Source organism: Staurois parvus, unplaced genomic scaffold (assembly GCF_062004578.1).
Source record: "Staurois parvus isolate SC_StPar_1 unplaced genomic scaffold, SC_StPar_1.0 ptg000543l, whole genome shotgun sequence".
NCBI classification, from domain to species: Eukaryota; Metazoa; Chordata; class Amphibia; order Anura; family Ranidae; genus Staurois; species Staurois parvus.
The window spans coordinates 1,166,148-1,180,364 of record NW_028318339.1 but is presented as its reverse complement, the minus strand read 5'-3'; the positions used below and the strand labels follow the sequence as shown (position 1 = coordinate 1,180,364).

The following is a 14,217-nucleotide window of genomic DNA, read 5'->3' as shown; positions in this document are numbered from 1 at the left end:
GTGAATGGAAAGACTACAAGTCCCATCTTCCACTGCAGCACAGGGACTCACATCGCAGTGGAGCACAAGTACGGTGCCATCACAATTTCTGTAGTAAATTGTTTCCTTCCTCCAGGCCCATAATGGTTGGTCAGTATCTCAATACGGACTTGGGACTGGTATGTAAACAATGTGGGAGCCTGTGCATTGCACCGGTGATGTACTGACTGCGGATACAATGCTCTGTTGGCTCCAATGGAAAAATTTAACAAGTGCACATTTTTTATTTTATTACTGGGGTGCATGTATTAAAGTAGAAGAAAAGACTGTGTCTAAATATTCTTAAAAATGTTTCCTCCCCTCCATAAATAATTTACAAATAAAGTTGCTGCCGCCCACCTCCTACTTATCCTTAACTGTATAAAAAGGCATGTGTACTTACCTAATATTAATCTGGTCCAGTCACAAGATCTCACAGCTCTGTCTCAGGGAGCAATTGACAACATCTGGGAATTCTAGGAGCGGTGACGCCACTCATAGGCTCCCAGAGCCCAGTCGTTGTCCCTGCTCCTTCCTCTCCCCTGCAGCAGCAGCTCAGTGACACAGTGGAGTCGGAGCTGCAGGATCACATGACTGGACCAGAGCAGATTACAAATCAGTAATTGTACACATCTTTTTTCATACAGGGTAGGTAGGAGGAGGTGGAGAGCGCATTTAAGAATAGATAGTTTTAGGCCTCATTAATGGGGCATTTCTGTGCTGGTAAAACATGGCCCTACAAGGGGCACAGATGTAATCACCCCATGTGAACAAGGCCTTAGGCCAGGGGTGTAAAACCTTTTGAAGAGTGAAGGCCACTTAAGTGATTTAGTAACCGGTCGCAGGCTACAATGAAATGAAATGGTTCAGAATTTCAGTTGTTTTATTTTGAAAAGCATACTGAACATTTTCCTCCTGCAGTCACTGAACGCCAGCAGAACGCATAGGAGGAGAAGTCAGATTTCAGTGATTGCAGCCAGAAGATAGGAGGTCAGAGGAAGAGGACCAGCCAGAGGATAGGAGGTCAGAGGAAGAGGACCAGCCAGAGGATAGGAGGTCAGAGGAAGAGGACCAGCCAGAGGATAGGAGGACAGAGGAAGAGGACCAGCCAGAGGATAGGAGGACAGAGGAAGAGGACCAGCCAGAGGATAGGAGGACAGAGGAAGAGGACCAGCCAGAGGATAGGAGGACAGAGGAAGAGGACCAGCCAGAGGATAGGAGGACAGAGGAAGAGGACCAGCCAGAGGATAGGAGGACAGAGGAAGAGGACCAGCCAGAGGATAGGAGGACAGAGGAAGAGGACCAGCCAGAGGATAGGAGGACAGAGGAAGAGGACCAGCCAGAGGATAGGAGGACAGAGGAAGAGGACCAGCCAGAGGATAGGAGGACAGAAGAAGAGGACCAGCCAGAGGATAGGAGGAAAGAGGAAGAGGACCAGCCAGGATAGGAGGACAGAGGAAGAGGACCAGCCAGAAGGTAGGAGGACAGAGGAAGAGGACCAGCCAGAAGGTAGGAGGACAGAGGAAGAGGACCAGCCACAAGATAGGAGGACAGAAGAAGAGGTCCAGCCACAAGATAGGAGGACAGAAGAAGAGGTCCAGCCACAAGATAGGAGGACAGAAGAAGAGGTCCAGCCACAAGATAGGAGGACAGAAGAAGAGGTCCAGCCACAAAATATGAGGACAGAAGAAGAGGTCCAGCCACAAGACAGGAGGACAGAAGAAGAGGACCAGCCGCAAGATAGGAGGACAGAAGAAGAGGACCAGCCGCAAGATAGGAGGACAGAAGAAGAGGACCAGCCGCAAGATAGGAGGACAGAAGAAGAGGACCAGCCACAAGACAGGAGGACAGAAGAGGACCAGCCACAAGACAGGAGGACAGAAGAGGGCCAGCCACAAGACAGGAGGACAGAAGAGGACCAGCCACAAGACAGGAGGACAGAAGAGGACCAGCCACAAGACAGGAGGACAGAAGAGGACCAGCCACAAGACAGGAGGACAGAAGAGGACCAGCCACAAGACAGGAGGACAGAAGAGGACCAGCCACAAGACAGGAGGACAGAAGAGGACCAGCCACAAGACAGGAGGACAGAAGAGGACCAGCCACAAGACAGGAAGACAGAAGAAGAGGACCAGCCTGAATATAGGACAAAAGAAGAGGAGCAGCCAGAAGATAGATGTTAGAAAGTGTGAATACTACATACAGGTGAAACTCAAAAAAATTTGAATATCGTGCAAAAGTTCATTTATTTCAGTGCAGCAACTTAAAAGGTGAAATATATGAGATAGACTCATTACATGCAAAGCAAGATAGTTCAAGCCGTGATTTGTCATAATTGTGATGATTATGGCTTACAGCTCATGAAAACCCCAAATCCACAAACTCAGAAAATTAGAATATTGTGAAAAGGTGCAATATTCTACGCTCAAAGTGTCCCACTCTAATCAGCTAATTAAGCCAGAACACCTGCAAAGGGTTCCTGAGCCTTTGAATGGTCTCTCAGTCTGGTTCAGTAGGAATCACAATCATGGGAAAGACTGCTGACCTGACAGTTGTGCAGAAAACCATCATTGACACCCTCCATAAAGAGGGAAAGCCTCAAAAGGTAATTGCAAAAGAAGTTGGATGTTCCCAAAGTGCTGTATCAAAGCACATTAATAGAAAGTTATCTGGAAGGGAAAAGTGTGGAAGAAAAAGGTGCATAAGCAGCAGGGATGACCACAGCCTGGAGAGGATTGTCAGGAAAAGGCCATTCAAAAGTGTTGGGGACTTTCACAAGGAGTGGACTGAGGCTGGAGTCAGTGCATCAAGAGCCACCACACACAGACGGAGCCTGGAAATGGGCTTCATATGTCGTATTCCTCTTGTCAAGCTGCTCCTGAACAACAAACAACGTCAGAAGCGTCTTACCTGGGCTAAAGAAAAACAGACCTGGTCTGTTGCTCAGTGGTCCAAAGTCCTCTTTTCTGATGAGACAACTTTTGCATCTCATTTGGAAACCAAGGACCCAGAGTATGAAGGAAGAATGGAGAGGCACGCACTGCAAGATGCTTGAAGTCCAGTGTGAAGTTTCCACAGTCTGTGTTGATTTGGGGAGCCATGTCATCTGTTGGTGTTGGTCCACTGTGCTTCATTAAGTCCAGGGTCAACGCAGCCGTCTACCAGGAGATTTTGGAGCACTTCATGCTTCCTTCCGCAGATGAGCTTTATGGGGATGCTGACTTCATTTTCCAGCAGGACTTGACACCTGCCCTCACTGCCAAAAGCACCAAAACCTGGTTCAATGACCGTGGGATTACTGTGCTTGATTGGCCAGCAAACTCGCCTGACCTGAACCCCATAGAGAATCTATGGGGCATTGCCAAGAGAAAGATGAGACATGAGACTGAACAATGCAGAAGAGCTGAAGGCCGCTATTGAAGCATCCTGGTCTTCCATAACACCTCAGCAGTGCCACAGGCTGATAGCTTCCATGCCACGCCGCATTGAGGCAGTAATTGCTGCAAAAGGGGCCCAAACCAAGTACTGAGTACATATGCATGCTTATACTTTTCAGAGGTCCGATATTGTTCTATGTACAATCCTTGTTTTATTGATTGCATGTAATATTCTAATTTTCTGAGATTGTGGATTTGGGGTTTTCATGAGCTGTAAGCCATAATCATCACAATTATGACAAATCACGGCTTGAACTATCTTGCTTTGCATGTAATGAGTCTATCTCATATATTAGTTTCACCTTTTAAGTTGTATTACTGAAATAAATGAACTTTTGCACAATATTCTAATTTTTCGAGTTTCACCTGTATGTGCTGCTGGTGAGACTTTGGTGTTAGAGGACTGGAGTTCAGTAACTCATTAGAGGAGGAGGGAGGATAATGAGCACCATGTTCCCAGGACAGGTTCTCTTCTCATACACACAGTGCACCCACCTACTACAGCAAGCATTAAGAGACATGGAGGAAGGAGAGCAGACTCCTAATACACTTGTCTGCTACACACCCCGCTATAATGGGCTACAAGTCCCAGAATCCCCTGCACCAGTGAATGTTTTATCTATATATGTATATAAGTCCGACGCCTCGCCTCACCTCTCCTCGCTCCGCTCCCAGCAATACTCAGATATAAGCAGCAGCACCGACCATGTGTTTGTGTCCCACAATCCTCCGCTCTGCTCTAACCTCTGACCCCGGCTACGGCTGCCGCCTGTGACCACACCTCCTCACTGCTCTTGTGTATCTGTGTCCTTGTCTGCGGGAGGTGACGGTCCTCATTCATATCACACTGAGACTGAGCTGGCCACCGACCTGGAAGTACTTCTATCTACATACATGTACCACTGATCTCTGTACATACATGTATCACTGATTTCTGTATGTATCTATGTGTACACGTGTCACTGACCACTGTCTATACATACATGTACCACTGATCTCTATTTGTATCACTGATCTCTATGCACACACGCGTCATTGATCACTGTTTATATACACACATACATGTATCACTAATCTGTCTCACTCTCACCAATCTCCTCTCATGCATACATGTATCACTAATATATGTGTGTGTGTTTGTCACTGATCTCCTCTCATGTATACTTGTACCACTGATCTCTGTACATACATGTATTACTGATCTCTATACATACATGTATCACTGATTTCTGTATGTATCTGTGTGTACACATGTGTCACTGACCACTGTCTATTCATACATGTACCACTGATCTCTATGCACACATACGTCATTGACCACTGTCTATATACACACATACATGTATCACTGATCTCTATATGTATTTCTGATCTCTGTGTACACATGTATCACTGATCTCTATACATACATGTATCACTAATCAATCTCTATATGTATCTTTGATCTCTGTCTATATACACATGTATCACTAATCTGTCTCTCTCTCACCGATCTCCTCTCATGTATACATGTATCACTAATATGTGTGTGTGTGTTTGTCACTGATCTCCTTTCATGTATACATGTAACATTGATCTGTGCACACACGTGTCAATGATCTCATCTATATACTCTACATACATGTATGGCTGAGCTTTTCCTTAGATCAATAGATCACAAAGCTCTTCGCTTTCCATGCCTAATGCACAGATGTATATAGCTATTTCCTATGCAAACATGTATCAGTGAGCAGTTTACATACATACAGGGACGGACTGACCATTTGGGAATTCGGGCACTGCCCGAGGGCCCGGGGTCGGTAGGGGGCCCCATGAGATGCCCCTGGTGCCTTTCATAGGCTTTTTTGGGTGTTGTTTGAGTGTGGATGAGGACACGGGCCCCATGATCCCCTATTGCCCGGGGGCCCCATGAGTTGTCAGTCCGCTCCTGCGTACATACATGTATCACTAGGTTATGTCATATATTGAACATAGTTGAATTGCTGAGCAGTTCTTTTCTATGTATGTATATATATATATATATTTAATTATAAAATAAAAATATAAATTTTTATACATTTTTTTTTCTAGGGTGGATTATCCCACATCGCTTACTGACGGCACAGAGTAATGCAAAGAGCACAGTATGCAATGTGTGTGTACGCTGTATGATTAGTAGCTGTGACAGAAGGTGTACTTAGCTTTGCCCCCCGATTTATCATGGCCACAGGCACCGTGGCGGGACTCTTGCTCTGCAAGCGCTGCTCCCTTCTGCTTTTCAGAGGCACCCATAGAGGGTTTGGTGGCAGCAGATGGCACGGCTCAAACCCTAGATTAGTACAGAGTCACTATAGGACTGTCAGAGGGATGACCACCTCCAGGACAGAGACTGTCTTCAATGTGTTTGATAGAAGTATGAAGAGGAAGCAAAAGAATTGGGCAGCATCTCAAGATAACACTCAGGAGTATGACTACCTCAAGGAAGAGGTAAGTACCAACTTTCTGACATATCTGTAGCTTTCTCTTCCTATACCAGAGATGTAAGAAATTGTTGACCATCTACAAGTTTTGTATGCTCTGGCAGCCATTGTTGCCCAGGCCAGCTTTTTTTAACTTTTAAGTGCTGATTCACATACACTATATTGCCAAGAGTATTGGGACGCCTGCCTTTACACACACATAAACTTTAATGGCATCCCAGTCTTAGTCTGTAGGGTTCAATATTGAGTTGGCCCACCCTTTGCAGCTATAACAGCTTCAACTCTTCTGGGAAGGCTGTCCACAAGGTTTAGGAGTGTGTCTATGGGAATGTTTGACCATTCTTCCAGAAGTACATTTGTGAGGTCAGGCACTGATGTCGGACAAGAAGGCGTGGCTCACAGTCTCTGCTCTAATTCATCCCAAGGTGTTCTATCTGGTTGAGGTCAGGACTCTGTGCAGGCCAGTCAAATTCCTCTACCCCAAACTCACTCATCCATGTCTTTATGGACCTTGCTTTGTGCACTGGTGTACAGTCATGTTGGAGCAGGAAGGGGCCATCTCCAAACTGTTCCCACAAAGTTCGGGGCATGAAATTTTCCAAAATGTCTTGACATGGTGACGCCATAAGAGTTCCCTTCACTAGAACTAAGGGGCCAAGCCCAACCCCTGAAAGGCAACCCCACATCATAATCCCTCCCTCCACCAAGCTGCACAATGCAGTCAGTCAAGTATCGTTCTTGCAACTGACAAAACCAGAATTGTCCATCGGATTTCCAGACATTGAATGTGATTCGTCACTCCAGAGAACACATCTCCACTGCTCTAGAGTCCAGTGGCGGCGTGCTTTACACCACTGTATCCGACGCTTTGCATTGCACTTGGTGATGTAAGGCTTGGTTGCAGCTGCTCTGCCAGGGAAACCCATTCCATAAAGCTTTCTATGCACTGTTGCTGTGCTATTCTGAAGGCCACATGAAGTTTGGAGGTCTTTAGGTATGCTCTGCTGACCCTGCACTGTCATTTTACGTGGCTGAGTTGCTGTTGTTCCCATTTGGTTCCACTTTGTTATAATACCACTAACAGTTGACCGTGGAATATTTAGTAGGAAGGAAATTTCACAGATGGATTTATTGCACAGGTGGCAATCTATCACGGTACCAGGCTTAAATTCACTGAGCTCCTGTAAGTGACCCATTCTTTCATTAATGTTCATGTTTCATAATGTTCGTAGAACATTTACTATGTCCTAATACTTTTGGCAATATAGTGTATATGCAGATTGGATACAGTTTGAACCACATCTAATCTGCATGACATGTGAAATAACATTGCTTTCTATGGTGTCTGTTCGCATTGTCCGGTGCACTGGCAGTGCAAAAAGAGTCCTGTATGATTTCTGAGCAGTGTGGTCCGGTTCAGGTGCAGATTATAGGCTATTGACTTCTTTAGGAACTGTGTCTAAATTGCATATGGATGAACAGGATAAAATCCTCATCTAAACCTGTCCTGAACCTGAGGTTAACCTGACCTGAACCGCTGAACAACTACTGTATAAATCAGCTGTGAAACCTGAGTTTTAATCCGCACCGCACATGTGTGAATCAGCTCTGAATGTTCTTAGGGTATCTTCTCTTATGGTTGAGTATTCTTAGGGTATTTTCAAATTTTATAGAATATTCATATGCTAACTTATCTTCTAATCACATGGTCATAGGGATTTTCTGTTCTGATCAAATGGTCTTAAGACTGGGCTCAACAAATTACAGGTGCCAGGTCGCCATGCTGACTAGAAATTGTGTCCTGGCGCCTGGGCTTTTGTCAGCCCATTTATTGTTCTGTGCCCGCCATCCTGACTCCCAAGTATGCTGTACACTCATTCTGAGCATCAGCCTGTCTGTCATACCTTGAATGTGCTCCTGGTGTCCCGAGCTGCCCGCTCTGCTACAGTTTCCTTTGTTTGGTCTGCGGCAGCGTGGGCAGGGTGTCGGGGTTACGTGACCAGTAGTGGAGCACAGTTCACCCAAACTAAGAAAAGAACCACATCTTGCATCACAGAACCAGGATCAAAGCTTAGTTGGTCAGTGGCATTCAAGAGGAAGGGGGGAGCTTTCATGGACCGACCTGCCTATTGAATGTGTAGATGCTACACTGCAGCTCCACAATTCCTATACCTGTGAGCTGAGCTGATGTTGAGGGGATGTCTCTTTGCTATATTGGGATGTCTCTTTGCTGAAGATGTCTCTTTGCTGGATTGGGCTGCCTCTTTACTGGATTGGGTTGTCTCTTTGCTGGATTGGGGTGTCTCTTTGCTGGATTGGGGTGTCTCTTTGCTGTATTGGGATGTCTCTTTGCTGTATTGGAATGTCTCTTTGCTGGATTGAGCTCTCTCTTTGCTGGATTGAGCAGTCTCTTTACTGGATTGGGCTGTCTCTTTGCTAGATGGGGATGTCTCTGCTGGGTTGGGCTGTCTTTTTGCTATACAGGGATGTCTCTTTACTATATGAGGGTTTCTCTGCTGGATTGGGCTGTCTTTTTGCTATATGGGGATGTCTCTGCTGGATTGGAAGTTCTCTTTGCTGAATATATGGAGCTGTCAATTTATCACATTCCCATTGCTCGACACCCCAAAAATGCTATTTCTGGCTTCTAATTTTTTTACCTGGGTCCTATATTCAAAGAAAATTTGTCAAGCCCTGTCTTGGGATATTGTCCAAGTTGAATATACAGTATCTCACAGAACTGAGTACACCCCTCACATTTTTGTAAATATTTCATTCTATCTTTTCATGTGACGACACTGAAGAAATGACACTTTGCTACAATGTGATGTAGTGAGTGTACAGCCACTCTTGGGCATGGAGTTCACCAGAGCTTCATAGGTTGCCACTGGAGTCCTCTTCCACTCCTCCATGATGACATCACGGAGCTGGTGGATGTTAGAGACCTTGCACTCCTCCACCTTCCGTTTGAGGATGCCCCACAGATGCTCAATAGGGTTAGGTCTGGAGAAATGCTTGGCCACTCCATCACCTTTACCCGCAGCTTCTTTAGCAAGGCAGTGGTTGTCTTGGAGGTGTGTCTGGGGTCGTTATGTTGAAATACTGCCCTGCGGCCCAGTCTCTGAGGGGAGGGGATCACGCTCTGCTTCAGTATGTCACAGTACATGTTGGCATTCATGGTTCCCTCAATTAAATGTAGCTCCCCAGTGCCGGCAGCACTCATGCAGCCCCAGACTATGACACTCCCACCACCATGCTTGACTGTAGGCAAGACACACTTGTCTTTGTTCTCCTCACCTGGTTGCCGCCACACACTTGACACCATCTTAAGCAAATAAGTTGATCTTGGTCTCATCAGACCACAGGACATGGTTTCAGTAATCCATGTCCTTTGCTTGTCTTCAGCAAACTGTTTGCGGGCTTTCTTGTGCATCATCTTTAGAAGGGGCTTCCTTCTGGGATGACAGCCATGCAGACCAGTTTGATGCAGTGTGCGGCTTATAGTATTTCTCTTCTGAAAACATATTCTAATATGGGGTACACACCATCAGTTATTTTTTTTTTTTTCGTTCAACGCGGCGACTGAACAAAAAGAAAACTGAAGAGCTCGGGAGGAGCCCACTGTATTAACTATCCGATGTTAGTAAGCGATCTCTCCGATGAGCTATTGTGCTCTGACAGGGGGACTGCCCCCCCTGCCAGAAGAGCACATTGGTCAGCGTTAGCAGCCATTGGCAGCCAACACTGATCGGATGCCAATCGGATGTTGGTTTTCTAGCATGCCTGTTCAACAGAAGCTGGCTGAATCTAAGTCGGTTTATATAGGACCGGCCGATCTTTGGCCCATGTGTACTAGGCTTTAGGATGTTTTCTCTTATGATAGACTCTTCATAGGGTAGTGTGACAGCAGGTGGGGGATCATCTCCTAGCACCTGGTGTCACACTTTTAATTGGCACGACTATGCAAGGCTCAGCTTGCAAATCCGCATTTTTTAATCACTGCAGTCTGTGAATTAAGAAACTACAAGTCCTGTGTTCCACCACAGAAGACAGCTTGTAGTTCTCAATAGACTGTGAGGGCACTGATGAGCATTCTCATAGTCCATTCAAACTCCCTCCAGCTGTGCAACTGAAAACCTGTATGGAGGTATAGGCACAAAGCAGGAGGGAGAGTCTGCAAGAACCTGACATTGCACCTGCAATCTTCAGATTGCAGGTGCCATACTTTGCAGGCTCTTCTAGGAAAAAAATAATGAATGCACTCTTTTTTTTCTGCAGAAATGTGCATTTATTATTTTTTCCTAAAAGGTGAACTTACCTTTTTAAAAGGAAAAAAAATGGAAATAAAAATTGTTAAAATAAAATAAATATAAAATATATAATTAGGGGTTTTAGTAATTTTCCAGCAAACAAATACTATTATACGTGTGTGTTTTTTTTTTGTTTGTTTTTTTTTAATGGGTGTTAAATCCAAGACCCAACACTAAAAAGCCAAAGTGCTTGTCCATGGATTGCCACAAATAAACACGTTCTCAAAATATTTTCCATCTAATAGCTGCCCTCTCTGTCGTTTTCTATTGTTCTTTTGTGCAGTAGGTCTCTGTGATCTGGAAAATTGGGTGTTTGATGTAGAAGATTCCTCTGACAACAGAGTGCAAAAAAGCAAAACGTGTGTCATGGAAATGTGACATCATGACCAGAGAATGCACCTTTCATTCACATGTTTGTTAGATTCTGGGTTTTGAACAATATACTGTATTCTGACATTTCTTTGTGTCCCTTATTCACTTTCATTTTACTCCCTATAGGTGGCCGCTCGCATTGCTGACCGTGTCTTTGATGTAGCAAGGTGAGAATTAAAGTAGAGCTATACCCTCACTTTAAAAAATATCTGTTATTATGATTAAAATATGTGTGGCAATACTTAAAGTGTAGTTCCAGTAAAAATAAAAATGTAAAAGTCAGCAGCTATGAAAACTGTAGCTGCTGACTTTTAAAAAATGGACACTTACCTGTCCCTCGGTCTAGCGGTGTCCTCATCACCGCTGGTTTCACTGGCCGTCTTCTCTCACCAGCGCAGGGATCTTCAATGTTGGCATCCGACTGTGATAACTTGCGGCTTCACACCCGGGTGCCCACTGCACATGCTCGAGTAGCGCTGCACTTTGTGAATGGCCCTGTAGTCTTCTGGGACCTGTCACGTGTCCCAGAAGACTACAGGGAGGGAGGGGGAGGGGACAACTAACAACACAGGGATCTGAACAGAAAGCAGAGATGTGGCCGCTTTTTTTTTTTCATCCTGCAAAGCAGGAAGTTAAAACAGTCACATGTAGCAGTGAAAGTAGCACATATTCCACATAATACACATATTAGGTACACAGTCAACCCTTTGATTGCCCCTAGATTCTAACCCCTTCTCAGCCAGTGTCAGTACAGTGACAGTGTATAGTATCAGCACTGATCACTGTAATAGTGTCACTGGAGATGTCAGTGTCATTTAGCCAGTTCCCACCCAGCATCAGTTAGTGTCAGAATGCCCACCCCACTATACTAGTAAAAAAAAAAAAAAAAATTCTAGTACATATGCCATCGTTTGTAGTTTGCTATAACTTTTGCACAAACCAATTAGTATACGCTTATTGGGATTTTTTTTTACCAGCTACAAATAGCAGAATACATTTTGGCCTAAATTTACAAAGAAATGTGATGGTTTTTTTTTATCAGACTTGTTTTATAACAAAAAATAGAAAATAGTGGGTTTTTTAAAAAAATTGTCTGTCTTTTTTAATGTATGTAATAAAAAATAAAATAAACAGTGGTGATCAAATATCACCAAAAGAAATATCTATTTGTGTGAAAAAAAAAAAATGTTTATGCAGGTAAAGTGTTGCATGACCACGCAATTACAAGTTAAAGTAGCACAGGGCCGAATAACAAAAAATGCCCCGGTCATGAAGGGGTAAAATCTCCCGGGGCTGAGGTGGTTAAATAATGCCATTGATAAGCACAATTTGATATAAATCGCCCTTCTAAAATATCGCTACAGTTATTTCAGAATATGAACCTTAAAGTGGTAGTAAGCGCTCGTTTCATATTTTTACCTACAGGCTAGCTTATAGTAAAGCTTACCTGTAGGTAAACTGAATATCTCCTAAACATTTACCATTTAGCAGATATTCTATAGAGCAGCAGCTGGTTACATCACGGGTGTGCCGTTCCTTCAGAGCTGTGTGTTGGAGCTGAGACTCCTGCGCATGTGCAAGAGTGACGTCATCGGTGGCTCGTCCAAGCAGCAGCAGCAGCCCGGGAACCTGGAAGGAAGGCCGGGTGAGGATGAAAGCCTCTCTAGTGGTGACAACGTGCCGCTGGAGGGCTTTATTCTAAGGGAAATCTTTCATAATGTGTTAGTATGCGATGCACATTATGATATTGCGGCTGGAAACTTTTTTTTTTTTTTTTTTCCGAACGTGTTTCCTGCCACTTTAAAAAAAATTGTGCAGTGCTTCTGAAAAGCATAAATATAGAAGTGTCAAGAAATCATACTCATAAAATAAATATACAGTATATAAAAAATATATACCCAAGTGCAAAAAATACTCCCCAATGTATAAATCAATAGTTTGCTAATTGTCATCCACAAAAAATTGTCTTCATTCAATCCAAGAATCCACTTCCACACACCATGCTGAGAAACTGCTCACCAGAGGATGAGGCCTCACAAGCAAAGAGGTCCAATGCGCTCAGTATAAGATGAATCTCTTACACAGCTGGTATTACCAGGAATCCATCAGCGCTCTTTAGCAATTTGGAGCCACAAATGGCATATTTCTAATCTAACAAAGAACGAGAGGTCAAATGGAATGAGAGGTGAATGGGGCCTAATAACTAATTTACCATTCTTTCTTTTGCAGAATATTTCCATTTGCTTTAGATCTGGGCAGTGGAAGAGGTTACGTTTCACATAATTTAACAAAGGTACGTGTCTTCATTTAATAAAAAAGCTTTGTTACACTGGGTGCACACTTGTGTACTGTGGGACACTGCATGTGATTCGCACAGGAATCGCAGTGCATTCCTCTGCACATCACATGCGATGTCTGTGCAGTGCGATTTGAGCCATACATTTTGTATGACTCAAATCGCATTTGCACCAAAATGGTGCAGGACCCTTACATCAGTGAGGGGAGCTCTGAGAGCTGAGTGGAGGGAAGGACATACCCCCCTTCCCAAGGGAACAGAGCTGAGGCTGTCAATCTGCTGGAGGTCCTTCCCCGTCACCATTTTTCTCTTGGTGTCTGGAAAACTCATTTTACCTTCATGTATTCTCTGTATGAAGGTAACAAACCTTCTGTGTACTGCAGCCCCCCCTCCCCCCCAATACTTACCTGAATCCAGCGATGTGCACCTGAGCCTTGGCTCTCCAGAGAAACTTCCTTCACATTGGCTGAGACAGCAGTGGGAGCCATTGGCTCCCGCTGCTGTCATTCACAGCCAATGAGCCAATGCTGAGCAGTGGCTCAGGAACAAGCCTGCTTGGGTGCCTCCATAGCAAAATGCTTGCTTTGGAGGCACTCAGCAGGACGGAGGGGCCAGGAGCACTGACAGGGGACCTCAGAAGAGGAGGATTGCGGCATCTTTGTGCAAAACCACTGTAAAACATGTTTGTTGGGGGGGGGGTTTTCAGTTGCTTTTGATATCACTTTAGATGTAGAGCAATTGATTTTTATTTGAGAAAAGTGGAGTTGGGCTTTTGGTCAGTCCTTGTCAAAGGCACTAGCCTACCTTTATATACATAACTACATTTTCTCAGTCAGAACAAAGCTGCATTAGTGCTATTGCTGTCTTGGCATTCTAGAGTGGCCAACGTTCAGGGCTGGTAAAAGCCGCAGTGGATTTTACTGTGGTGAAATGGCTAAATGTGGCCCCACATGTATCAATCTGGGAATAATTTAGGCACAAGTGATTTGTTATCAATAAACATATCAAACTATGCAACATGTACAGTATACAGGAAAAACATGATCTATTGGAAGTGATCTATGAAACATAATCTTTTAATGGATATGTAATACACTTGTCTGTCTGATAGACATGCAGATATTTGTTTTTATGCTGTATAAAATTTCATCACAGGCGATTACCTTGCCAGGATTGAAATTCAATTTGATTATTAATTTCTTCAAATGATAGATTGAACGACCATACCAAAGTGTATGGCCATTTTAAAGTGGTTCTAAAGGCTCAAGGTAATTTACCTTCATGCATTCTGTGCATGAGTTATAAAACCTATATGCAGCGGCCGC

General features: G+C 44.2%; 2 protein-coding genes across 7 annotated transcripts in view; one reads left to right on the top strand and one right to left on the bottom strand.

Annotated features, from left to right (window-relative positions):
* Nucleotides 1-4,204, bottom strand: part of ESF1 (ESF1 nucleolar pre-rRNA processing protein) — a 78,581-nt gene extending 74,377 nt beyond the window's left edge. The window contains exon 1 of the mRNA XM_089690780.1: nucleotides 4,110-4,204. The gene's annotated coding sequence lies outside the window, so the exon portion shown is untranslated. The remainder of the gene's footprint in view (nucleotides 1-4,109) is intronic.
* NDUFAF5 (NADH:ubiquinone oxidoreductase complex assembly factor 5) overlaps nucleotides 4,197-14,217 on the top strand; it is a 47,924-nt gene continuing 37,903 nt past the window's right edge. Inside the window, exons 1-4 of one of the 6 annotated variants that reach the window (XM_089690783.1) lie at nucleotides 4,197-4,331; nucleotides 5,526-5,921; nucleotides 10,723-10,763; nucleotides 12,826-12,889. In XM_089690783.1, the coding sequence (XP_089546909.1) occupies nucleotides 5,655-5,921; nucleotides 10,723-10,763; nucleotides 12,826-12,889 (372 nt within the window). In that variant the 5' untranslated portion in view covers nucleotides 4,197-4,331; nucleotides 5,526-5,654. Of the gene's footprint in view, nucleotides 4,392-4,656; nucleotides 4,687-5,525; nucleotides 5,922-10,722; nucleotides 10,764-12,825; nucleotides 12,890-14,217 lie in introns of those variants that run through there. The other 5 variants (XM_089690782.1, XM_089690786.1, XM_089690781.1 and 2 more) reach the window with 5 other exon arrangements.